Raw genomic sequence first — 25,960 nt, 5'->3', positions numbered from 1 at the left:
TGAGGAAGAGTCTGAGGGATGAAGACCTTCTGCAGCCATTCAACTGCAGTGGCATCTGAAGTCCATCCATTCTCCGTTGCAGTGAATTGCCATCCTTCATAAGGGCCAAGGTCTAGAGGAAACCACTGCTGCTGGACTGCCTTGCCCTTATAGATAACGAGGGGATTCAGAACATGGCCCAGGGCAGAGATGCATTCGATGATGGATACCCATGCCCTTGATCCAGGCTGTTTCTTACGTACAGACTTCGTCTCAGACATGCCCAGCACCAGCCCATTAGATCCCTGGCCCTCAAGGATACCAGTCTCATCCATGTTGTATCTATTAGCTGGTTTGATGCTGGTGATCTCTGGTATGGCGAGTAGTTTGAACCAGTCCCTGATGACCTCAGTAGATGCCCCATTAACACGCCTAGAATCGATAGGGCGACTTCTCTGGACCTTGACTGATGGATTCCTCTTCAAGAAGGCTTGGATCCAGCCTTTTCCTATAGGCTCTGTATCCCCCATGGCATGGAGGATCCTTTCTGCGAATAGCCTCACTTGCAGATGGGTTGGGGCAACACCAAGGGCATGCTGAATGCGAACCCATTCAGCCAGTTTAGCCTCCTGACTAACAGAAAGTCTCTGCAGGTCAGAAAAGGCAATTGACCTTGGTTGAGTGCCCTTAATCCGATACTGAAGTGTTGATCTTGGGATGCCATACACCTGACCAGCCCTCTTAATGGGCATGCCGTTGGTTATTGCGTCAAGGGCCTGATTGACTTCATCTTCGGTATACTGGCCCATAAGGTCGAAAAGAAGCTCTGAGGAAAAAATGAGGTTATTCGCATAAGTATAGAAAATGTTGTTGATGTTGAAAGTTGAGGGGTATGTTCTGGTGATGAGGCATTTGAGGCATTTTTGGGGTGCCGAAATGGGGGGGGTGCCGAAAAGTGGGTAGTCTGACTTACATATGGATGCAATGGGGACGCCGGACGGCCTAACCGAAACTAACGGAGCGGCTGTGGCAGTCAATTGGGACCCCGAATGGCTATGATTTCAGCGTCCTCCTTGGTGCAGAGGCCCTTGACGACTATTACATATTCACAAATGATGAACCAAGTCACAAGAAACTAACTTGTGGGCGTCGCTACCGCTTTAGTACACATCGCCGGCATCATCGCCGGCAAGTCTTCCGGGTTGACAGACTTCTCCGGTTGCTAGGTATTGTGCTGCGATACCGTATGCCCCAAAAACTGTAGGGCTTGAGGAAATACTTGCTACATCCTCCTCCAGTCCCTCAAGAGCGCCCTCCTACCTCGCCTCCAAGGGCTCCACGACAAAAGCGTGAAGCTGCGGAACCCCGCTTGAACCTCCTCGACCAGTTGCTAAGTCTACGCAACGCAGGACTACGAGCTTGTACAGAGCTCCGCTTTTCTACCCCAGCGCCTGGAGTTCCGGAACAGAAAACTCTCTCCAGAAAAGCCTACTTGACACCAGGAGCCTTCGCATGCTTCTCGACTCAAGGCAAAGAAACGCTAGAGCAAGGAATTTTATTAGCCAGTACCAATTGTATCTTGTTAATTAATGCCTGGCTATTAGAAATCTAAGAAAACTATAACAAACAGCAGTAGGTCACAACAGTGTCGGTCTGAATAGAGTGTAAGACTAGAGGGTTTGAGCACAAGCTAAGGAAGGAGGAGTCATGCAACAAGATATTGAAACAGATAGTGTAGAAGTGTACGAAGAGAAAAAATAAGGCAAACTGCTTGAAAGGTAAGTATAACTATGTATTCGTTAACGTAATACAAAATTAAACGGAAAATTAGACTTAACACCAGGCTAGATGTAGAACAAACCTAGGATAATGTTTAAGGGCACTACATTACTACTACAAGGGGAGCACTGAGAACTTACTGTTGTCGACATTACGGCTTTCTCTCTGTGCGGGATCTTGGATAGCTGGGTTGCGTCGCTTTTCAAGAATGAGAAGTAAACGTTCTTAAAGCTGATGGCGCCTATCTAAAACGAGGCGTTCTCTATCCGTCTCTTAGTTTTGATGAAGGATAGCATCTCGCTCTCTATTTCCATCTTAATGATTTCCAATACTACTAGATAGAGTACAGAAAACTCCTTTAGCAACCTGTTAAACTGCTTGCAGCTGTTGCTGTACAGCGTGAGGTAGATAGACCTTGCCCTCTCTGAGCCGTAGTGAATCTTTAACTTGGTGGATAACAATATGATGACATGCGACGCTATGGCAGATTCGGCTTTCGACCTCTTGCTGTAGGTTCTGAGGATGTGGATGCTCGCAGGCGTTATGACGAACTGCATCACCTTGAGCCCGGGCGAGTTGATTGCGAACATGATGGAGGTGTTGCAGAGCGGCAATAAAAGGGCCTTGTCTAGTAGAAGCAAGGCTAGGAAAGTCCGGTAGGGAGACTAATGTACTTGTATTTGCCAACGCCGTAAGCCACTAGGGATCGCTACAAGCTCATCTATTAGAAGCTAATGTGCAGCTACGAAACTTAAGGAGAAGATATAACCTTAATAGAGAGAGACTTATTTAGCTTGAGGATCAAGGCATAGTAGCAGTTCGGAATCTCACCCACTAGCCTACTACCAATTCCTGTCTTTCAGTATCTAAGCCGCTAGTATGCACTAGCAAAGACATAGATGCAGTTACCAGCCCCCTGCATGTTTGGATGACGATCAAGACCAGCAGGTCTTGGTTGGCGGAAGCAAACACGACGGTCTCAACCACCGGGCAGGAAAGCTTCTAAAAAGGATAAAACCCAAGGATCGTTCCAACTAGCACTCCTTATCCACACCTCTATGTTCCTTCTACTCAACTGCTGGCGACCTATCTAAAGCAACCTTAGAGACTAAAGTAAGAAAAGCTGGGAGGCAAAAGCCCGGGTCCACTAGCTCGACCATCTTGGCAGCCTCTTAGGCGTTCTTATCGTCCTTCTACTCCTTGAGATAGTTGTAGAAGTATTTCAGCTGCTGCGCCTAGTGTTGTATATTAAAACAGCCGTCGGGGGGCGCCGTCGCTGTTTTTCTCTTGACGGATTCAGCGTGGCGTGTCGCCATTGTTGTGACCGAGCCTAGCATTCTTCATCAGTCGCGCATTTCCATCAGGGTAAGGGGGGCACATAGGACCAAGGGGGACCTACTGAATTCGCCTTCAACTAGGCTCATATTCAGTTGAATGTCATTGTTTTGGGACGCATACCAAGCCTTTAGTTGTACTTATCTTCTTCAAGGTAGACAGTGTGTAGTTTTTAGGGGCAGAGATAGGAGAGCTTGCGCCTGCCCTAATATGCCTGTCCTACTCTCTTAAATGTTCAGCTCTGAAGAACAGAAGATAGGAGCAATCCCTCTTAAGGCAGTTAGACTAGTTAGTTACAACTCTAAGGTCTTTAGGCTGAGTAAGCTTTAAGGGGATTATGCAGTATACAAACAAATAAAGACACTAAACTGTCTTCTAGCAGGGCAAAGAGCAGCACCAGAGGATCTTGGCCGAGGAGCTCAGAGAGGGACGGGGCAGCATCCAGGACTACAGGGCTGATTTGTCTCAGGGAGAAACACGCAGTAATGGCAGCGTCAAGCTATTCCTTTTTTAATTGCAGAAGTGAATGCTACTGCAAAAGGGTCTTGTATAGTCTGGATGCAAGAGGGAGAGGCGCGCGGGGCTGTGTATGAGGGTGATGACTGCTATTGTCAGGTGTGCAGGTGCTAAGAGACCCTGAGATCAAGAGCTGGAGTGTGTAGTTGGCGTCGTTTGTTATTTCGAGGCAAATCAGCTTGTTTCTAAGATGCGTGAAGATAGTGGTTGGTGTATTGTCTGCGGATGCTTCAGGAGTAGGCAGAGCCGTGCCGGATGTCTTACACTACAATACGCGGATCCACAAGGCCAACTCGACGAATCTTTGGCTTTATAGGGAATAATCATAGCGAAGTCACCGTAGAATACTCCAAGACAGGTGATCCTATTAGATAGTTACACCAGCGTGTGGAATATAACACGGCAGGCACTTTTTGACGGACGAGATGCGGTATGTGCTGTGTTGTATGCGATACTAGATGGGAATATAGGCATGTAACAGGCATGATTTCAGGAAACGACTCAATGGATTTGGAAATGCATGGAAAGGAAAGGATACACGGACAGGTATCATCTAATATTGCTCGATCTCTTCTTGTTCTATTTCATGCCTCGCTAGGACACAGTTAAACCTATAGCCACATACACACACACACACACACACACACTCCCAGGTCATTATTTAAGAATACTTAGTCTCTAGCTTTTAGCCTTCAAAAAGTTGAAAACTAAGTAGAAGGCTACTAAAAAGAAGGCTAACTAAAACATTGCATTACCCTTTCTAGAAACTATCATATTCCAACTTAAATCTAGTTATTTAATTTCTAATTCCTACCTAAGGGCATCGCACTATCTTCCGCAATGGCTTACAATAGCAACCAAAAGGAGATCATCGACCTCAAGGCTGCTAGCACAGCAGCACGCATTCACAAGAGTCGACAGTTCAGACAAAGGGAGGCGCAGTAGAGGAGTCACAAGATTAGAGGGCAGCAACAGCAGCAGCAGAAGGAGCGACATCCACGCCATCTTCTTCAAGCAAGACCAAACGTCGCACAGAGTGATAACACAGAGTCCCATCAGCCACCAGAAGTCAACCATGCTGCGCCTTGCTCCGACCGACCAGGCGAGTCCAAGGTTAGACCAGTGCAATTGGCCTTTGTCTAGGCCGTGACCAAGGTTTATCAGCTGTTGGGGCTAGTCTAATTGATCGGCAGACGCGTGCTTTCGTTCTCGGAAGCAACGATTGCCCTATTGTAATGGCCCAACTGGTTCTTATGGGCATCAGTCGTCTGGTCCGTATTTGTAGTTGCAGGCGTCATCTTGACGGATGTAGGGCGTTCTCTGCCGTCTGCGGTGCCTCCGGTTCTTGCTCAGCGGCCTGTTCAGCTACGTTGTACCGTCGACCAGGACCACGACGGCCGGAAATCTGGAAACTACTGTCGAAACGGCAGCATCGACGGCAATAGCCACTGCCGGAGGGACGCAAGTCGTGGTCCTCTAGCTGTTGCTTTGGGCACGGGACTTCCACAGCGAAGTGAGCTCCATTGCCGCCGTGGTAAGGGGGCCAGAGGCCGAGGGCGGGGAAGGGGCGCGTTTGGTAGATGAGGTGTTCCGTAGGTGGCAAATGTCCCAGCCAGGGTCGGCCAACGAAACTTGGAGCGGATTCTTGTCCAAGATGATTGACGATGCATCCGAGATGGCCAACAACCGCACGCAGCATCTCGAAGAAGCCTTGGACCGGCTGCTTCGGGACTTTGGCAAGGGTGAGCAGCTGCTGAAGGTCATCGTCCGGGACGCCGAGGCGCGTTGAACGGCGCTGGCGTTGCAATCTTAGCCTAAGAATTGGTAGGCGAGAAGGCTGGAGTCGTTACTTGCCACGGTATTCGCGGGAGAGTGGGATTTCTTTCGCAGGCGTCGGATGTTGAAGAGGACGAGAAAGAGCTCGAGCGGACGGAGAGTTTGTTTATCGACAGGTTAGTTGAGAAATATTGGCCAAGCCCTGATGGCAGTGTGGCCAAATGTTGCCTCTTGATGGTTTGGTACTTGTTTTACGACAGATGCGGTTATCAATGTACGTTACACTCAATCCATTGCGTGCTGAATGATGAGCCTGGCTGACTTGGAACGAAGAAGACGTTGGCAATAGGGAAGAACGACAAACGAGGAATTCTTGTGGACATTGACTGGGCGTTGTATGCCCTCGGCCGGACAACGTTGATTGGCCAAGGCTCTGTACAGGAGTCGTCGTGGCCTGTCTTTGCGACTGATACTGGACTGCATCTGTCGTGTATGATGCGATTGGAAGATTGGAGGCAGCAAGCGCGGCGCGGGGGTGTGGCGGGCCTGGGGTGGGAAGGAAGCCGGTTATTTGTTTGTAATGATAGGAGAGGAAAGCAAGAGAGCAGTAGAAGAAGAGCCTTTAAGAAGTAAGTTGTTGGCGGGATTACATATGTACGCTGCTAAAGCGAAAGGGCAGAGTTGAACGAGATGGGCCAGATGTGCGACATAGCCCAGATGGGAGAGACACATGGTGATATGGATAAGATGATTAAATTGATTGAAGTGGTTGAGAGAGTTGAGATGGGTAGCATGGGCGAAATGGATCAGATGTGGATTAGATAAACGAGGCAGGGGTAAGATGGGCGAGGTGAATGAGATAGACGAGCTAGACACAAAGCTGGACTGGACGAACTAGATAAGCTAAACGAACTGGCTGGATGAGATGGATAAGCTGAAGGGAAGTGTTCACCGTCGTGCAACAGAGCAGGTCAGTCATGTCTGAAGTAGGTCCTTTGTTACTACTGTTTAGTTCCGTTTTGTTTCCCAACGGTCATCCTCAGTTACGGGCTCGGCGCCTACACACACAGGCACAAAGTCCGTTTCCCAGACGACGGCATCGAGGTCCTCGGCCGTGAAGGATACAGTCACTGCTGCATCCGTTACTATTTCCACTGCCTGTTGGCCTGCTGATTTCGCCAACTCTACTTCTGCCAGCAACACGTAAGCAAAACGTGTCTTTCTCAAGACCACTTACTTGCTCGGCGTGCCATGTGCAGTGCGTCGGTAATATCTACTCGGATCGCAAGGTTAAGTACGTCGTAGACGCAGGTAGACGAAGGTTGTCATCAGTGTAAACTCGAGCGCTCAAATTTCCTGCTGCAATTAGCACTGCGAGACTGTACCCTACTACGGTTATGAGGTCATTCGTACATGGTCTCTTCTGTTGTATCTAAAAGCAGCAAGTGTGCTCGTTCCCTCCCTCCCTTGGATATAGCTTACGCGACGTCTTCGCTTGTAAGTTTCAAGAGGATCTGCAATAGAATGCCCTTGTTGGAATCCACAAGTATGTGCTCTTTGAGTTGCCCTGGAACAGCATAATGACCAAGAGCCATTGCATTCTTTGCTAGACTGACGTTAGTTAGTGTACTGTCCTGTCCTAAAACACCATTGTAATACCGTGACGCTAGTAGCAACATTAGCACTAAACTTATGACTGTCTATTGTTGTTGACTACAGCTTGCTGCTGTCCTTGAAGGTTGCTGCTACTCCCTGTGCAGAAGGTGCCGACTAAGCTGTAACCTGTGTTAGTCTATAGACTGAAGGACTGAAGGGCGAAAGACACAAGAAGAAAACTACCTGTTCGTGCGATGCTTTCTGAGGGCTGCAATAGGACAGAAGAAGACTAGTAGTCTAGCTAGTACAGAGGGGGGGGATTGTTGTTATTTTAAGGTTAGGCGCAGCCCCCGGCCTGCGATGCGCGGGGTGGGGCTGATCCGGCCATCGCTCAACAGCCCCACCAGACCGTCCGAGTTAGAAAGTGGGGCCGCTTCTGCCTGCCTGTAAATAGCTTCCTTCCTTCAAGCCATCATCACTGAGATACACACCAAGCAATTAGATCACCAGATCCGTAAGTATTGCACCGTACTTGTACTACAACTCTACCGCTTGTGATAATTCATACCCACACTAATCCGTAGTGACTTTTACTAGTTATTGCAGCCGGCGAGGCTTGCTGCTTTCTCTAATTATTAACAGAAGAGGCAATTAATACGGATTTATTCCCTTAACATCTGATGCATTTCTTACATTGTTCTTGGCAGCTGCAGAGACTTAAGTAGTTGGGCATAATGCAACTGCTGTGGAGAAGACGCCTTTCTGCTGACGACATCTCTTTCTTTTAACCCTTCTCCTTTGCGAAACCTGTGCGCTGATGGATTAAATACGTTAACTTCCTACCTATTGCGTGGAATAACCTCCTCTATTATTCGAATCGACTAACTGTGCATGTATTGGCCCGCGGCCTCTATTAATTACACGGCCTGGGGTAACCTCAGCGGTGACCTAATTGCCTTGTCCATTGAAACTAAGCGCGATGGTGAGGGATTGGAATAGACCCTCTCCTAGATTGGGACCTGGCACGCCTGCTAGTGGTGCAGCCTTTTGCATGAGAAGCAGTACGCCCCTTCTAGCATTGAATTCTTGCTAGCTCTCATTGCATAGGGCTACACGTAGTACTTTATTGCTACAATACATTAGGATTCTAGTTAGGCACAGCTCTATACTGAGATGGAGCTGGGGACTACTGAGACTCTTTTCGGGATGTACTAGATCCTTGCAGCGTTGCAGTATTTGAAATGCTGGATTAAGGATGTTTATTAGCCTGCAGTTTGAGCATTTATGCTGGCCCTGCTATGAATACGTGAACCTTGCAGTGGGCTTGCAGCTGGTGAACGTAGCTATGATGCAGTGCGTATATTACAGGGGACCTACACTGTACACGCATAATTGACCTATTATACCTTACAAAATATCTTTCCCCTTAAGCGTATGGCAGTTGGGCCTGTCTCTAAGCTTGCAGATGGTTGTTCTATAGCAGCGCCACAAGCTATTGGTTTGGCCCTGGTTCTCTTGCCAAAAGCTGCTGCAAGAACGCGGAACGTGCCAGGTTCTGACGTCGCTGCTGTAAGGTGTTAGTTTTTTGCTGCCGCGATCTCCTGCTAAGCCAGCCCCTGATTCTGGCACTTTCACCTGTCATTTGATCATATAGCAATTGTGCTTGGATGGAGACAGTCAAGATCCTAGATGGTGATAAATTGGGGATACAAATAAAACGATTAAGCGGCTGGTTGCATGGGATAGGCCTTATGAAGGCAAATAGAGCCAAGCATTAATATGTTAATTAAACATAGGGCTAGAATTGAACCCGGGCTAGCTTGATTAAGTTATACGCATCTATTACGGAGCGTTTCTCAAATGCAACTGTAAACTGGCGAACTCATTACTTAAAAAGGGACATTAAGTAATGCACTAATATCTACTCGTACGGGTGTTTTCTGACTGTATTCTGCACAAATACGACGGATGAGTCTTATTCCAATAGAATTAGTAGAATGCGCGGTACTCATCTGGGCTCTATAGCGGCTGCATGCTCCCACTTAGCGCTCTCCTAAACTAATGGGCTCCTTTTTTTGCTGCGCAAGCGAGTTCTTGACATTGTTTTGTTAATTGTTTGCTTATATTATCTGTTTAAAGCTTAGGCTAGTATGGGAAAATGACAAAAGTATTGCGAAGCCCTGCTAGTCAGCTGAAAGGCATGTATATTTGTTAGCACTTTTTGACGGCTCAATGCAGCCTATTAAGTCACTAATGTACTAACCCCCTAGATACTAATAATTCTAACGCTGGTATACTTTAGGCCCTTGTATACACGTTTGGTGCAATAAGCTATGCAGGATAGTAAGATTTGTAAATCCTTTATGTACTACGCAGTTCTAAAACTGCTCGGCCTACTTGTTAGAGGCTGGGTTCGCAAAGAGGAAAAGAGTCGACGGTGATGCCCTCAACGGACTGAAAGGTAGGTATGGGCAAGGATGACCATTCGAATCTAACCTCCTGCAGCCCCTGGCTTGCTGGAGGCCCTTAAATGCCTCGCTGGACTATGGGTATGCCGGCCGATTCCCCCCCGTGTGCCCCTTGGTCATCGGTCCCTGAGACTACTGCTGTTAAGCTGTAACATTACAAAAACTGCCGCTAAAGACCTCCGGCTCCAAGTGTTATTGCTACATCCAGACAGCTCATAAGCCCAGAATAAAAGTAAGACTTATATTTACAGTCAGTTATAATTGTTGTAAACTGCTGTTTACCTAACCCCTAGAAGTTCTTCCTAGTGTAGTGTGTAGATAAATGTTGCTGTAAGGTGACAGCCTGTAGAGTGCAGTTGATGGATGGATGTTTAGTACTGTGCATAGCATCTGAACTTAGTTGGACTAAATATGCAGTGTGCTGGGAGCAATCCATTTAGTTAGAATGCAGAAGATGCAATTCAGTGTAATCTACTACTTAGTAGTGCAAATCAATTAGGTAGAGGGATCTATTAGACTCAACTAGACTATTTTCTGCATACTCTAGGTCTTAGATAACAAGAATTTCAGTTGTAATATGACTTAACTGAGTTACTGCAGAGACTGCAGACTAAGCAAATAATATAAGATTTCGTCTCACTTAATAACTAGCTAATAGGTCTGCAAGATATGTGCATATGCGTATGTAACTGCTTATTCCCCCTAGTCCTATTATGCAGTTTGCTGCATTATGACGAGACAGTTAACTGCCTAATTCAAAATAGTAGGGCTACAAACATAGATTTTTAATCTTCTATAATTAACTTTTATATTACTAAGTAGGTATTACTGTACTTAAAGAGATATTTTCAGCTGCTGTTTACAGCAATTATTTAGGGAAGATTATCTACTACTGTTTCTCTCTCTCTCTATCCCTCTATCTCTCTCTCTCTCTCTTCCTATTTTTCTCTAAGCTCAGCTATAGATGCTCTGCGCAATAATAATGCTTTTTCCTAGAACTAGTACAACTAAGCTACCGTCAAGGTTGTTAGTTGGCTGCGCACTGCAGCACGCTCCCTAGTGACCCCCTGCAATATTAATTAGATACACACCTCAGTTGAAGATGTACTCTGCGTTTTGCGCTATTGTTCGCTGGTGGGTACATCAGTGCCCTGTGACATCCAGCTTGCGCTCACGGATGCGATCCGCATACCTGAACGGTTCTCCAACTGGGTGTGCTCCTAACGTTGTAACTACAGGCCCCCCTGATCGAAAGTGCTCTTTGCCTGCGCCAGACGTTGGATGCAGAAGACTTGAAGCAAATAAGGCGCTATTTCAAACTAACTGTTAGTACTACCTAGCAGTAGCTCCAATTATTATTACCTCCTAATTAATACACTTAAGCCTCCAATAGGAATAAAGCCTTCCCTACTGAGTTTAGTAATATAGCTAATAAGTACACTGTTGTTTTTAATGTCCTCTTTAGCACCTTTTGCTTAATGGTGGATACTAATATACTTAGATAATAGTTGCGCTGCGTGTGGGATAAATACTAATGCTGAGAGATCCCCTTGGAGGCTGCTGCTAGGGTTTCTTACACAGCATTTAAGATTATTAACATTCAGGAGTCGGATTTCGTCAGCTAAGCTGAAATGTATTCCCTACTATTACTGACCTTAATATTTAGTTCTCAACTTAGTCTACTCTTAACCTACCTTATAAGTAATACCTATACTGCTAGCCCTTAATCTTAAGACTGCCTTAAAATAATTAACAACTGCATCTTTAATTACCCTTACAGGGCTAGAATCTTAAAATAGGCTATGAGAGATATTAGTAGGATGCTGCTGGATGCTGCACAAGTGCCGACTTAGGAAGAGAACCTAGACTGCTATCTCCACTATAAGCTCTAGGACTGCAGTCATTAAGGCGACTTCTGCATTCTTTTTTACCTTATTAAGAAGGCTAAGCTTAGCTAGTTAAGTATAAATGCAGATTAATATATGCATAAGGTAACAAAAAGTCTTAGCCTCCTAATAGGAATACAAGTAGTACTAACAAGTACTATTACTATATGTACTATTGTACCTAACATTTACAATATTACAGGTAGTTACACAGATGCTCTAAGTATATAGGCTAGGTAGTTATATAGGGAATATATAGTGTGAAAAGAGGGATCTAGACAGTTTGAAAAAAGGGCATATTATAGGAGGAGTAAGGGAAGGGGGATTGTAGTTGACCTTTTAGAGGTATCTCTTTACCTAGCCCCTTATACATAATGTAATTAGATAGGCTTCTTAGCCTCTTTATAATTATAATTTCTCTTTTGTTTCTTTACTTAATGGAATGCAATACATCCTGTTTTTAATGTAAGCTGCCTTTCTCTACTCTAGATAGGCTAAGGTGTTCTTCCTATTTGCAGTCTCTATAATAGTACATGCGCTTGTCTGTAAGGCGACAGGGGTAGTACTTATAAGAGAGCTCTTAGTAGAGGCAGCAAGGGCAGACTGGCTTACAATAGACGGAATTACAATTTGAGATGCTGGCGTACTAATCTACCCTCCTCCTCCTCATTCTTCCCCTCTGCTGTCTTTTCAGCACAATCCCTCCCTTAATGAGCGGCAGCGCAGCAGGGGAAAATACTAGCATTTTCTTCATTGTCATTATTGTCAACAATACTGCCACCGCCCGCAACAATGTTTTAAAGGAGGTTCGGGCCGGGCCGTCCTTAAGGAGCAAAGAAACGTTATTACAACCCCCTAAGTCCTCTGCAGCCTTTGTAGGTATATAAATTAAGTACATAGCATAGTATCTAAGGAAATATTAGGTACAAAAAAGTTTACTAGCTGCAAGTATAATATTTATTCTCTAGCTGTAAAGTAAGACATAAGGAATACAATTATAGCTAGCTACTTAATTATTAGTATCTAAGGTAGTTTGCACTTATACTACTAAAAGGTCTTAGTCCTTCTCTATCTATAAATCCTCTTCCACTATAAAAGAAGATTAGTAATAAATAAGTATAAAGTCTAGTCTTAGCTCTAGATCCTAAGGATGCTTATTCTAATTACAATCTACTATTATCCCTCTCTATTTATCTATAACTATAAAGTCTAAGATTTTATACTACATTACATTAAGAGGGAAATCTTAGCTTATCTATTGTATTAGTAAATATAACATTTATATATAGCTAAATGAATAAGAAGCTTACTTTATCTAAATATTAATTCTACTATACTTACTACTAAGCTAATTAGTATAGTTGCTTCTAAGTCTTTCTAAGTAAATCTTATTGTAAAATCTTTTCTCTTTACTTCTAGTATATACATATAAGTCAGACTACCCACTTTTCGGCACCCCCCCCATTTCGGCACCCCAAAAATGCCTCAAATGCCTCATCACCAGAACATACCCCTCAACTTTCAACATCAACAACATTTTCTATACTTATGCGAATAACCTCATTTTTTCCTCAGAGCTTCTTTTCGACCTTATGGGCCAGTATACCGAAGATGAAGTCAATCAGGCCCTTGACGCAATAACCAACGGCATGCCCATTAAGAGGGCTGGTCAGGTGTATGGCATCCCAAGATCAACACTTCAGTATCGGATTAAGGGCACTCAACCAAGGTCAATTGCCTTTTCTGACCTGCAGAGACTTTCTGTTAGTCAGGAGGCTAAACTGGCTGAATGGGTTCGCATTCAGCATGCCCTTGGTGTTGCCCCAACCCATCTGCAAGTGAGGCTATTCGCAGAAAGGATCCTCCATGCCATGGGGGATACAGAGCCTATAGGAAAAGGCTGGATCCAAGCCTTCTTGAAGAGGAATCCATCAGTCAAGGTCCAGAGAAGTCGCCCTATCGATTCTAGGCGTGTTAATGGGGCATCTACTGAGGTCATCAGGGACTGGTTCAAACTACTCGCCATACCAGAGATCACCAGCATCAAACCAGCTAATAGATACAACATGGATGAGACTGGTATCCTTGAGGGCCAGGGATCTAATGGGCTGGTGCTGGGCATGTCTGAGACGAAGTCTGTACGTAAGAAACAGCCTGGATCAAGGGCATGGGTATCCATCATCGAATGCATCTCTGCCCTGGGCCATGTTCTGAATCCCCTCGTTATCTATAAGGGCAAGGCAGTCCAGCAGCAGTGGTTTCCTCTAGACCTTGGCCCTTATGAAGGATGGCAATTCACTGCAACGGAGAATGGATGGACTTCAGATGCCACTGCAGTTGAATGGCTGCAGAAGGTCTTCATCCCTCAGACTCTTCCTCAGGGCAAGGAGGTCAGGCTGCTGATCATGGATGGACATGGGAGTCATACAACGACTGACTTTATGTGGTTATGCTATATAAACAACATCCATCTATTGTTCTTACCGCCACATACCTCCCATGTCCTCCAGCCACTTGATCAGTCAGTCTTCAGCCCTGTCAAGGCAGCCTATAGGAAGGAGCTTGGATACCTTGGTCAGTGGAATGATTCAACTGTTGTAGGCAAGAGGAACTTTATAGGCTGTTATCAGAAGGCTCGTACTGCAGGTATGACGATGCAGAACATTAGAAGTGGTTGGAAATGGACAGGGTTATGGCCTGTCTCTATGGCGAAGCCTCTGATGAGCTCCCTACTGCTCCCATCAACACCAGCAGCATCAGGATCATCTGATCAGGTCAGCAAAGGGCAGTCTGGAGGCAAGGAAGCTGAAGGATGGGTATCTGCGTCATCTGCAGTGGCATGGTCGACGCCAAGGAAGATGAAGGATCTAGCTGGGCAGTTGAAGCTATTCACAGAGCTGGAGAATGATGCCTTTACTCAACGCCTTCTATTCAGGAAGGTAAAAAAAGGCTTCAGCGAGCAGGCATATGAGCTGGCAAATACCCAGCAGAAACTGGAGCTTCTGCAGGCCCAAGTCACCAATACTGCAGTAAGGAAAAGAAGGGCAGTCCAGCTGGATCCTAACACTAAGTTCGCCAACATCAAAGACATCCAGCAGGCGCAACTTAAGGCTGGGGAAAAAGAGGATGATGCAGCCGAATCCAGCGACTCTGAATACCCTAGTGAAGCTGAAAGCTGTATTGTTGTTGCATCTAGAAGAAGTCAATGATTAATTGAAGTCGACGAGTATGATGGGAATAGCTTCATTTTTGGGGTGCCGAAATGGGGGGGGTGCCGAAAAGTGGGTAGTCTGACTTAAAGTATAACTTAACTTAATTGCATCTATATAGTTTTTACCTATAAGAAGAATATAAAAAGGAGTAACGAACTATATAAATAAGGAAAGTAAAGCTAAGAGTAAGGTAGTAAAAATACTTAATATAAGTAAAGTAAGAAAAGATAGCTAAAGAATTTCTAGATAGGTGTAGTAGTACTCTTTAAGTAGTTAATAGAATTACCTTTCTAGTGCATTGCTAGGGCAAAAAGTCTCTAGGTATAAAATAGTTTAATAGTTAGGATATCTTGTATCAAGGTTTAGGTTAGGGGTGAACTCTTTATAGCACCAGATGCATCTTGTCTTTATCATTATCGTTAATCATCAGCATTTTATGCCATTATAGTGCTCTAGGAAGTGGTAGAAGCACTAGAAACTCCCCTTCCCATGACTCACAGGCCATAAAACAAAGTCTGCCGTTGCCAGAGTCTCCTCCTTTCTCCCAAACAAAGTAAGAACACACCCCTAGAAACACCAATTTAAACCATAATAGCCCAAGCTCTCAACAACAAAACACAGAAGAAAAAAAACCACAACCCAAACACATCGCCCGCTCACTGCTCGCCCATGGCGTCTTCATCCAGCACCAGCTCACACCAGGCAGCCACAGACTCGGCGGCCTGACGGAGGGTGTAGATGGCGCAGCGCCAGAGGATGCTGCCCCGGGGCTCCGGCATGTCGCGGATCTGTCGCACGATGTCCAGGTAGCGGTGGGCGACACCGACGGGGTCCTCCTCCAAGTCGAAGGGACTGGCGGCAGGGGCGGCGCCGGCCGGAGCAGCGCGGGCAGGAGGGGGCGTGTCAGCAAGGGGGAGGATATCGCGGGGGCTTGGAGGGCGGGATTGGCTGACGGCGAGCGGGGTGTGGAATACGTCTCCGTTAGGAGAGGAGGCCGGAGGCGGGGGAGGCGTCCGGGGGCGGTGGTCCGGGCTGCGGATGCCGAGGACGGGGCTCCGAAGTGGGGCCGGAGAGCTCAGGCGCGGGGAGGGGTCGCGGTGGCGGGGGCCCTCACGGCCAGGGGTCTCGGGGCGCAGCAGAGGGAGAGAAAGCAAGAGTGGGTGTGGGAGCGGGAAAAGGCCACCGGCTCCGTCATCCCCGCGCTGGTCCTTGGACTCGCCCTCGGGCTCTTCCTCATTCTCGGCCTCATGCTTCTCGGCCTCGTTCTCCTCTTCGTCCTCGTTCTCCTCTTCGTCCTCGTTCGCCTCTTCGTCCTCGTTCTCCTCTTCCTCATCAAGGAGATGAAGACAGGGGCGTCGGGCGGGGGGGCCGGCCAAAGGCGAGGCGGGTCTCTTGGAGGCGGTGGGGCCGGAGGCGTCTTGCTGGGCGGGAGCGGGTGTCGGCCGGGCGGAGCTGAGGGCGCTGGTGGCGCGGCGGACGCGGAGAACTGTGTGAAGCGTATGTCAGCATGTGCTGGGACTGTGTTTGGGATGAATGAACAGATAGATGTGTAAAGAAGAGTGAGGGTGTTATGCTTTGTGTAGGGATTCTGTGTATTTATACTAGACTGAGGTGAAAAGCAAGACAAGAGGCTAATGAAGCATAGTGTAGGCTCTACTGTGAAAGCCAGAGAGAACATGAGGGTAGCAAGAGAGCAAGATGGAAAGATATACATACCACTGGCGGCGGTGGCGACATCGGCGGGGGTCGGTTCGGGCATCTCGTCGACGTCTTGGTTGCGCAACAGCATCTGTCTGCGGACCTCGAGGAAGACATCGGCGGGGGAGAAGGAGGCGCCGGCGCGGGGGTTCAGGAGCGAGTTGAGGGTCTTGAGGGCGGTGACAGAGCGGAGGACGGTGGTGCCCAACTTAAAGGCGCAGTCGTCCTCGGACTTGGCGGCGGCGGCGGCGTTGCCCTTGAAGGCGTTGTAGCGGCGCCTGAGCTCGGCGCCGACGGCGTTGCTGCGCATGTGCGAGCGGTGGTCGCGGAAGACGACGAAGAGGGAGAACTCTATCTCCGGGAGGGAGAGCTGGTGGCGCAGGAAGGGGGCGAAGTCGCGGACGTCGTCCTGGAGGGGCACGAGGCCGGCAGCAAGGTGGCGGCGGACGGCGTGGCGCCAGAACTGGCGGCGGAGGGCGGACCAGATGGCAGGGACGGCGTCGGGTCCGAGCTGCTGCTGGGCGTGGAGGGCCTGGGCCTGGCGGAGCTGGGCGAGGGAGCTGGCCACGTCATTCTCGGCCTCGACACGGACGCGGTTGTTGGCAGACATGGTGACGGTAGTAAGGTAGGTAGGTAGTAGGTAGGTAGGTAGTTGGAGACGTTCTTGATTAGAGCAAGACAAAAACAACAGCAAACAGACAACAACAAGAACACACAAAGAAGAAAACCAGGGGAGGGAGCGAGAGACTATTGGTGTGTTGGTGCTGGTGCTGGTGCTGGTGCTGGTGCTGGTGTTGATCTTGATGATGGGAATGTCGTCAGGCAGAACGTGGATGGATGTTTGAGCTGGGGCGGCGTCATGTTTGCAAAGTTGCAGGCAGGTGCAATTCATTCAGTCTATATCAGATTCTGCCCTGACGCAGGTGGCATGCACGAATGAAGCCTTAGTCCTTTGGGTCGTGATACTGGGCAGGTCGACCCAGAGATGTGTGTTTTGGGGCGGGCGCGGCCTGTGCTCGGCACCGCCGCGGCAGGAACGGAGGTGTGTGTGGAACAGCCGTCCGGCCGATTTGTGGGTCATATGCGGCTCCGGGACGGGCCGGGCTTTCTGCAGGCGGGATAGGATGTGGATATCATGTATCTGTCTGTACCAAGGTACACAGCAAGCTCCCACCTGCTCCTTCTTCTTTCTAGTGTACAACCACAACCACGGCCACTCCAGCATCATCACCTCCTGGTCTTTCCACTCCAACAGCCAAGGTCAACCGACGTAGCAGCAGTCACAATCACACTCACCTCCAGGCAGTCATTTTCTCTTCTGCAACAATAAAGGTCCCTCACTCACTAATTTCCATACCTACCCGGCGTCACCACCGACCCTCTTCCTTCTTCACCACTGAAACCGGGGCTGCCACACACGCAGACACACACTCTCTCTTCCTCCCCCCCTTTCTCTCACAACCAACAATCCGTTTCATATCGACAACCTGCTCGACTAATTCATCTCCTTGCCGCACTTTGCAGCTAGCTGGTCGCCACAGCCCTACCACACGACACCCATCGCCACACAGCACCGCCAACTTCCTCCACCCATCCACCCATCCACCCATCCATCCACTCTCTTTCCCATCGAACGAGAAGCAGCAGAAGCTGCCACAGCCATGGACAACGGTACCAATCTAACCTGACCCCTCTCCTATTTGTGTTGTGTCCCCCGGACTGACGCCAGACTCAAGCAGCCGCGACTCCGCCGACGCCACCGTCGGTGCATGACCTGAGCAACCTGCCTCGACCGCTCAAAGACCTTGTTAATGCTGCCGTCAACGCCGGCGACGACGACGCGCTTCTCGACATCTGGGTGCACCTCTGCCGCGCCACTGCCTTCCTGGGCCCGTCGGCCCAGCGCTTCGACTTCCCCGTGGCGCATACCCTGGCCACTGCAGCCCGCGCCGCCGAGGCGGTCGTGTGTATCTCCGACTTCCCCCACGAACCCCAGGATACTGCAAAGAAGCCACAGTAGTTTTTGGTAACGACGCGCGCCACAAGCAGTACGTAGGGCACACGCACACGTTACAAGGGGGGTGAGGATGATGAATGCATAGCAGAAGAACTGTTGTGCATTGTGGTCTTCATCGGACAGCTACCTCGTCAGGATCAAAAGTGCAAGGCTTAGCAACTCCGTCCATCATTCTCTAGGGAAGAATAGGAGTTTCATTGTGGAGGTGCAGGCATCGTGGCAGGACACAATTCGTTTGCAACAAGGGTCAGGGAGGTCGCAACTTAACACTGCGGACTTGCATAGTTGCATCATGCATGTCACGAGGTGCCCTATTCATGGTCTCGATGAATCGGGAAACACAGAGTACAGTGCAGTACAGATGTAAACAACCATTAGATTCAGCAAAACATTTCTGCCAACTGAAAACGACTTCTCTTCAGTTATGACTTATGTGTAGTGGTGTGCTATTTACAGTGCTGTCTCCTCTGTAGGCCGGCAGCCGGCTAGTTGGGTTGTGGGCCAGATCGTGGGCCGGATCGTGGGTTGCCTGCTTAGTCACGGGCAACCGGCATCTGGGTCTGGGCCAATGACTAAGCGACCCGGCCAGCCACCCATGGTCGACATAAAATGGGGGCATAATTATGTCAGCAAATCCATTCCCTCGTCTGCAATTCGTTTCCCTTGTCAGCAATTCGATTCCCGTACTAGCAATTCGATTCATTTACAAGCAATGCAATGCCTCTTCTCAACAATTTAATTTAACATACGTAAGTTATCATTGTACCAAAGGTCCTCTACAATCAAGAGGTAAGATGCAAATATATACATCAATCTAGAAATAGCTCCGAATGCGGCCAATGCAACGGACTCTAAGTGGCGAAGTCCTGTAGCAATTTTGTTCCCGATCGATCCCGGGAATTTCCATTTATACTTCAGCGCCAAATAGTCCATTCCAGCAGGGTCAACTTCATGTCGTTTTAAAGGCTGCGTCCGCTATGCAGGAGTCGTAACAAAGTCGCTGAAGCTGAAAAGTGTGACGCAAATCTCGCCGGCGTAGTGGTCTGCGTCCTGCGAATCAAAGCTGAAGTCGCCAAAAGCTGAAAAGCGTGATTCCAACAGTTTCTTAACAATAAATTGAATTGCTCGGTGGGAAAACTCTACAGTATTCAGTTCTTCGTCGATACTCACGAGGTTTTTGCACCGTGAAGATTGTTATTTGATGCCGTTCATTATCCGTCCAGGTCTTGAGCACGACTGGCCAATCTCTGTAGACATGACTTCACGGAGCTCATCTAATCCCACATGGCATTTTGAGACGGCGATCCATTGAAAGGTTCTTTTTGCAACTAAAGAACGTCCTCGATCAATGGTGCGCTGAAGGGCTCGGGCGAATGCCTCACTTAAATCCTTTGGCCCTGCGGATGTTGTTGTTACAGCATTAGGCACGTATTTCGTCTATTAAGAAGGTTACCTAGAGGAACCTTAATTATATTGTTTGCAGATAAATTATACCACTAAGTTTAAACTTGAACTTACATTATCAACAGTCAATTGCTCTCCAACCATGAAATCCTCGTTCTGTTGTCTTTCTTCAAATGTCTCTTCCACAAAGGTGGCAATGTCGGCTTAGCCTTAGCAGATACCATTGATACCATTCTTATTGCTGGAAACCTGTATCCAAGTTCGTCTAACAAGCTTTTGCGATATGGGAAGAAAACTCGCAAGCGCAATCCAGAAATAAGGGACATTAAAGAGCCAAGAGGGGCCTTTCGTTCTGCGCATTCGAATTCATCCAGACCATCAACGAAGATATAGAAGACTCCAGACTAGTCGATTCTCTCACGGAGAAGGGCAGTCAGCTGGTCTAGTTCAGTTGATAGGTTCCACTCCAGCTTTTCTAGGTTGGTTTCCTACTGGCTGGAAAGTATTATTGGGTCTCGTAATTGTCGGATTATTGACTGCAGTGCAGTTTCTACAGACAAGGACGTCGGATTCTTGAACTGAGAAAGTAAGAAGGTGTAGGTTTTGTCTGCCCCACGCTTGGCGTTCGATTGCGTTGGCTCTTAGGGCGAAGTCAGGACATGTAGGTATGATGTGTTAAAGGCTATCTGCTACAGGCGGCTTACTTGCGTGAGCATTGTCTTGATAGACATAACTGTAGATAGTTGTCAACTTAGTATAGCTTGAGTAATAGTTCTCTTTAAGCAAAATAAGATAAAGTCTTACCTGAATAGAAGTAAGTGCTTAAACTTAGTTTTTTAGATAGTGTTACTGCTAGACTTCCTTATGGTTTTTATAAATAAGAGGGTCTTAGCTCAACTAGCAGTCCTACTAATCTATACAGAAGTACAATATAGCATCTGTATCTCTATTAGGAAGCTATTAAACTATATTCTTCTATTGCTATAAAGGACCCCTACTTTTTATTTGCTTAACATTAGGGTACATCTCTTGAATAAAGGATTCAAGACTAAGATAGGCGGTAGGGAGCTCTTTTCTACTAGTTAAATAAACGCCTATATATATTTCCTAGTTCTTGACAAGAGATAATCCCTGTCTTTTAAAAGTAGGTGAACGCCTAGAATATTTAATGTTGCTGGCTGGTATAAACTGTTATAGGAAGTTATATTATAAAAGCTCGTACTAAGCAGACAAGTGTATACAAAAACATGATTGAAAGTTTCCTAATTGCTTGACGGTCTGTAGGAATACATACTTAGCCTGGTGTTGCGTTTTATCAAGTGCACATTATTGTTTTACCTGCACTTCAAACAACGTAAACAATGGGCAAATGTTGTACCTACCTGCTCCACCATTTAACATACAATATAGATTACAATCTTCTCAAACGACATCAGCCAAGGGCTTGACCTATTCCTCATCTCAAAACTCGTCTAGTGCCTCAACTCATGCATCAAAGCTCTAGCATCGAGGGACAGATACATCCTAGGTCTGCCTCTTGGTCTTTCTTCCATCGAAAGATCGAGGAGGACGAAGACTTAGGCGTTAGCAAGGGAAACACATACTCGACGTCTTCTGCGCGGAAACGTCTGTTCAGAAGAACTTCAGTCACCGAATGCACCAGTACAATCTCGTCCTTCCGCCTGGCTTCATCAGGCCAGGCATTGCCATCGTTGTTGTCATCGTCGCGGCCGGACTGGGTGGCAGATTAGCAAGGCGCGTCGAAAAAGCGCCCAGAACGGCCCTGTCACAGGCCTCGTGAGTGGGCGATCCAAAGAACCCAGACTTTGGAGATGACTCAAGGTCGAGGCGAAGGAAGGCAAATAGCTCCAAATGTGTCTAAGTTGTTGTAGTCCTTGTCGCTTTCGTTGATGCGGCCGGAGGATAGAGGAGGTCCTATTGCCGTTTCCAAGATGCAAGCCTGTTGGTTGAAAGACAGATGTGGCGGCGCGTCATGTCGTCCTCCAAGCCTGAGTAGGCGTCACGCCCGCCAGGCATTGCAGTAGCCGGCGGTGCAGCCAGGTAACGAGAGAGCACGAGGGAAAAGATCAAGGCCAGTGTAAAAGCAGAGAAGACGCTACAGATGCTGTGTTGGCGAGTTTGGCGAGCTTGGCGAGGTTGATGAGGCTGTTGAGGTTGATGGGGACGTTGAGTTGGCGAGGTTGATAATGTGCCTGGTACATTGTGGGGTGGGTTCTGGCGATATAGGCTTGATTAAGTGATGCAATGTTGAGGAGATTGTGACGTGAGAGTAAGTGAAGATTGAAAAAGTGAGGGGTCAGCGTGATTGAAAAGAAGGGTGACTAAGAGAACTGTGAATGAGAGAAGGCGGTGTGAAAGTTGCGTTACGGCGTGATGACTGAGTAAAGAAACTGTGAGAGGAGTGTGACCGAAAGAGGCGTTACTGAGAGGAACGTGACTGAGAAAAGCGCGATTGAGGTCAGTGCGAGTGCAAGTGAGAGCAGTGTGCGTATGTTGCAGCGTCACAGGAAAGTAAAGAGACTGTGAGAGAAGCGTGTGACTGAGGGAAGCGTTGCTGAGAGCGTTGTGTGTATAGCGCAGTGGTGATTACGTGAAAGCGTGTCCGAGAAAAGCGTAGTCAAGGGAAGCATGCCCGAAGAAGCGTGACTAACTGAGTTGTGGCGAGAGCGGTATGTATGTTGCGGCTCCAGTCTGCAGTAGGTAAGTGCCTGCAGCCTACTGTGTATATCAAGACAGCAGAGTAAGAGCGGCAAGTGTAAAACTAAAGCAGTTGTTGTAAGTGAAGACACTGTAGAAGCGTGTAAGTGTGTAGAGATATAAGAGTAAAAGTAAGAAGAACAAGACAACTCAGAAGCAAGATGGGATAGGGCAATGTATATCAGAATGCTTTGTAGCATTCATCGTCCAGAATTCCAAAAACCAAGCAGTAACTAAAGAAACACGCTGTCTTTCTCGCAAATGGCGCTTGAAATGAATAATCAAACCGCAAACGCGGCTTTGGGGTTCAAAGTGTCCGCAATATAGCTTGAAATTGTCCGTCATAAATTTCCCGCTAAAGAGAACACCAAGGGGGCACGTCCAGGCTCCTGGAACAGGAGACAATGTTGCGAGATGTGGCGTGGTCGGGGCCGAATTGCGCAGGCATGGCTGAGACGGGCCGCCTGAAGCGCCTGAGATGGCGGCGGAGTTGGCAGAAGAAGGTGGATGAAGGAAGTAGCCGAGACGGAAAAGGCCACACGCATGATGGCTGTTCGAGTGGAACCGGAATAGTCAATTCAAAGTGACGGCAAGCCTCAGTGCAGCTAGGGGCTGGTCAAGTATTAGAGTGTGAAGGTGGGACACGACGTAAGGCCGGAAACGAGGCCGAAATCAATAAACCGAGTGGCCGAAACAGGGAATATCACAGCATGTGGCTGTTTAAGCGGGAGCCGAGCGGGACACGGAGTTGGTACAGATCCGAATAGAAGGTAGCCGGTGGACGGAGGCAGCAAGGGCGACCAGGCCGAGGTCGGGGCCGGGGCCGGGGGGGCCGAGGCCAGGATGAAGGAATCGAAACTGAATGAAAACAGATTCCGAGCGCTCTCCAGGCCTTAGCCACCTGAGTAGCTCCAAGTACGAGTCTATTTCGCATCAGTCACAAGTCGTTATCAAAGGAAGACGACCAACAGATGACCCATGAATGTGAAAGCAACTCAGGTTCACTACCACTAGCAGCACATCAAGTCCAACATAGAAATCTATCCCACCACCGCCGGAGTCCTCCATCTAAGGCGCCGTCACTCCATCTTTCAACTAATTCAAAAGTCGAAAAACTAGACTGAACCGAGACGTGCGCAAAGTCTTAACTAGAACATGTCTATTATTCATTAAACCAACCCATCGCCTCACCTTCCCACTATCTCATTGTACCTCTTTATTACACCAAACTCTTGCGACCATGGACTCAGGAAACAGTCGTGAACCGAAGAGGAGGGAGAGAGAATACCAGAAAAAGCTCGAAGAGATGCTCCAGAAACAGCAGGAAGAAGAAGCAGAGGAGGAGAGACAGAGACAGCAGCAAGGTTCCATCACTTTCTCCAGTAGCTCTTCCAGTGGGTTATCCGGTCGTTACCTGGTCGTCCTTCTGGCGGCGCTTCAAGTGACTCCTCCGACGGTCCTCCCGGCAGCCCTCCCAACAACCCCTCCGGCACCGTTTCTGACAAGGCGGCAACCAGTCAGGCAAAGGGTATTGAGGGCGATTATCAATCTGGCTCCTCGGACAACAGCCTCCCCCCCAAGAAGAAGGAGAAGAAGGAGAAGAAGAAATTGGTCCGGTTCACAGATGGCCACGACGTAATGAACGCTTCGAATGCCGACGACAGAGACAACAAGGGCGGCAAGGACGGCAAGGACGGCAAGGACAGTAAATATTAAGGCTAAGACATCAAGATCAGGGACAAATTCTGGTTTAGCAGCAGTAACAACTACAGTAGAAACTCCGAGGGCAAACAAACGCCCACGCTAACAACCCCAGTCTTGTTGATGGCATATTCATCGTAACCGAAGCCTTTGTCAAATCCCTCTACTAGTCCAAGAAGGAGACGCATGACTACTACTACTACTGCAACGACAGTCAACAATAGCATAAGCTAAGTGCAAAAGAAGGCTGTTGGTACTCAAAGGTTGGCAACGGAAGAGTGGATAGGGTGCTCCGGCTGGTGTTCCGTCTCCCAATACTCAGGCGACCCTTTGTGCATACATGCATTATCCTCTTTGGAATCTGGCTTGTTGGCGCTGTGGTCACATTCATTGCAACCAAAAGCCTGTCAACCACGGCCTCACTCGCAAGTTATGTGTTTGTCGTCCCGACAAGTTGGGCCAGTTCCTCTTCCAAGCGTCTCCCAATGGCGACGACGATGTGTTGACAGGGTTGTAGACCAGGCCCAACGGCGTCAACCGGGACAGTTCAACGGCTGCTGCCGCCGCTGCCAATTTGACCGCCGCTCTCGTCATCTCGCCCCTCATGCCCCGTCTTCCGGACATGGCAGGTGTCATCAAGCAAGCAGACCAGATTGTCCAGGACATTACGGAATTTCTCCTGGGCGGCGGCAGCAGCAGCAGTTCTCTTTTGGTGCCGCAGATCCCGTCAGCCCTTGTGACCTTGCAGACTATCCGCAAGAATACAGAGACGGCATAGGAGAAGCAGCTGCAGGAGCACTTTAGAGCTACGCGCCGCCTTATCAGTCAGTTTCAAGACCTCAAGGTGGAAGCCAGGGAGACTAGTAAGAAGGGATGGGGGCGCCGGATGCTCTGCAAGGTTGATTTTGGCGCCTGGTGTAAGTCAAGCTTTTTACAGCTTAAGGCGCGTCTTCAAGACTCGGTCGAGCTGGTGGAGGGAATCAGGAGGGTAGCACTCGAGGTGAAGGAGATGGTGTTCCGGTTGCAATAGGACAACGTCCTGAGCAGTCTACCTGAAGAGGTTCGTCTGCAGGTTTCCCAGCAAGGAGAGGTGGAGCATGCTGGCAACAAGAACGTCAAGGGCAGGGACAAGGACTGAAACAGAAGCGGCGCAAAGAAGGCATTAGCAGCCGAAAAGAACAAGAAAAGCAGGGGCCTTCTTCGTGCGCAGGCAAGTATCGAGGACCAGAAGAGCGGGTTCCGTATTAACTGCGCAGCAGCAAAACTGACCGAGGCAGAGGTGGCGCAGGTTCACAGCACCATCTTTGAGGACATGGACAGCCTGGGGAGTCTTGTTGACTTGCTGAAGGCTGTGAGACAGAACATCGGGGATGCTGGTCTCGGTGTAGAGGGTACTGCAACAAGGGCTTTCAGGCTGCCTAAGGATGCTAAGGCAATGGTTGTCAAGTTGGGAAGAGTGGCAGCAAGCTTGTAAGCGTCGGTAGGAGGATGGAGACAATTGGGAGAAGATTGGATTGAGACTAGGGTACAGGTCTTGCTGGATGATGGCAAAATTGAATAAGGGGCGGTTGAGATGGATGTTGGGGTGGTGATGAATGTCGCTTAGGTGCTTCAGTACAGTAGAGGCTGGATGATTGGTTGTGTTGTTTGGTTGCTTGGTTGCAAGAGACAGGCATTCCCTCCATTAGCCGTGAAGTGTATTCCCAAGGGCGTTAATTAGTTCTAACTTATCGTGAAAGAATATTGAACCGTCATAAGAGAGAGAGAGGTCAGCCATCATCCTAGCAATGAGCCAATCTACAACACAAGTCCCAAGGGGAGCAACCCAGCAGCGCAGACCAGACCAGTCTTGCCTGAAGCAGATTGTTTTCGTGC

At 48.2% G+C, this 25,960-nt stretch overlaps 6 protein-coding genes across 6 annotated transcripts; 3 read left to right on the top strand and 3 right to left on the bottom strand.

Annotated features, from left to right (window-relative positions):
- Positions 1-2,003: 2,003 nt before the first annotated feature.
- Positions 2,004-2,348, bottom strand: CH63R_14578 (uncharacterized protein; the record flags this gene model as incomplete). The annotated part of the gene is made up of 1 exon (XM_018309552.1): positions 2,004-2,348. The coding sequence occupies one exon, from the start codon at positions 2,346-2,348 to the stop codon at positions 2,004-2,006; it is 345 nt and encodes a 114-aa protein (XP_018150524.1).
- Positions 2,349-4,903: 2,555 nt separating this feature from the next.
- CH63R_14577 (uncharacterized protein) lies at positions 4,904-5,308 on the bottom strand (the record flags this gene model as incomplete). The annotated part of the gene is made up of 1 exon (XM_018309551.1): positions 4,904-5,308. One exon carries the CDS (start codon positions 5,306-5,308, stop codon positions 4,904-4,906), a length of 405 nt encoding a protein of 134 aa, XP_018150523.1.
- Positions 5,309-15,203: 9,895 nt separating this feature from the next.
- On the bottom strand, positions 15,204-16,855 carry CH63R_14576 (uncharacterized protein; the record flags this gene model as incomplete). Its single annotated transcript, XM_018309550.1, has 2 exons — positions 15,204-16,033; positions 16,264-16,855. 2 exons carry the CDS (start codon positions 16,853-16,855, stop codon positions 15,204-15,206), a joined length of 1,422 nt encoding a protein of 473 aa, XP_018150522.1.
- Positions 16,856-17,906: 1,051 nt separating this feature from the next.
- On the top strand, positions 17,907-18,265 carry CH63R_14575 (uncharacterized protein; the record flags this gene model as incomplete). The annotated part of the gene is made up of 2 exons (XM_018309549.1): positions 17,907-17,916; positions 17,985-18,265. 2 exons carry the CDS (start codon positions 17,907-17,909, stop codon positions 18,263-18,265), a joined length of 291 nt encoding a protein of 96 aa, XP_018150521.1.
- Positions 18,266-23,624: 5,359 nt separating this feature from the next.
- CH63R_14574 (uncharacterized protein) lies at positions 23,625-24,100 on the top strand (the record flags this gene model as incomplete). The annotated part of the gene is made up of 2 exons (XM_018309548.1): positions 23,625-23,782; positions 23,827-24,100. 2 exons carry the CDS (start codon positions 23,625-23,627, stop codon positions 24,098-24,100), a joined length of 432 nt encoding a protein of 143 aa, XP_018150520.1.
- A 589-nt stretch (positions 24,101-24,689) lies between these two features.
- Positions 24,690-25,559, top strand: CH63R_14573 (uncharacterized protein; the record flags this gene model as incomplete). Its single annotated transcript, XM_018309547.1, has 2 exons — positions 24,690-24,811; positions 25,229-25,559. 2 exons carry the CDS (start codon positions 24,690-24,692, stop codon positions 25,557-25,559), a joined length of 453 nt encoding a protein of 150 aa, XP_018150519.1.
- Between the last annotated feature and the right edge of the window lie 401 nt (positions 25,560-25,960).

This window comes from Colletotrichum higginsianum, chromosome 12, assembly GCF_001672515.1.
Source record: "Colletotrichum higginsianum IMI 349063 chromosome 12, whole genome shotgun sequence".
NCBI classification, from domain to species: domain Eukaryota; kingdom Fungi; phylum Ascomycota; class Sordariomycetes; order Glomerellales; family Glomerellaceae; genus Colletotrichum; species Colletotrichum higginsianum.
The sequence above is the reverse complement of the archived record's forward strand: the minus strand, read 5'-3'. Positions and strand labels throughout refer to the sequence as shown.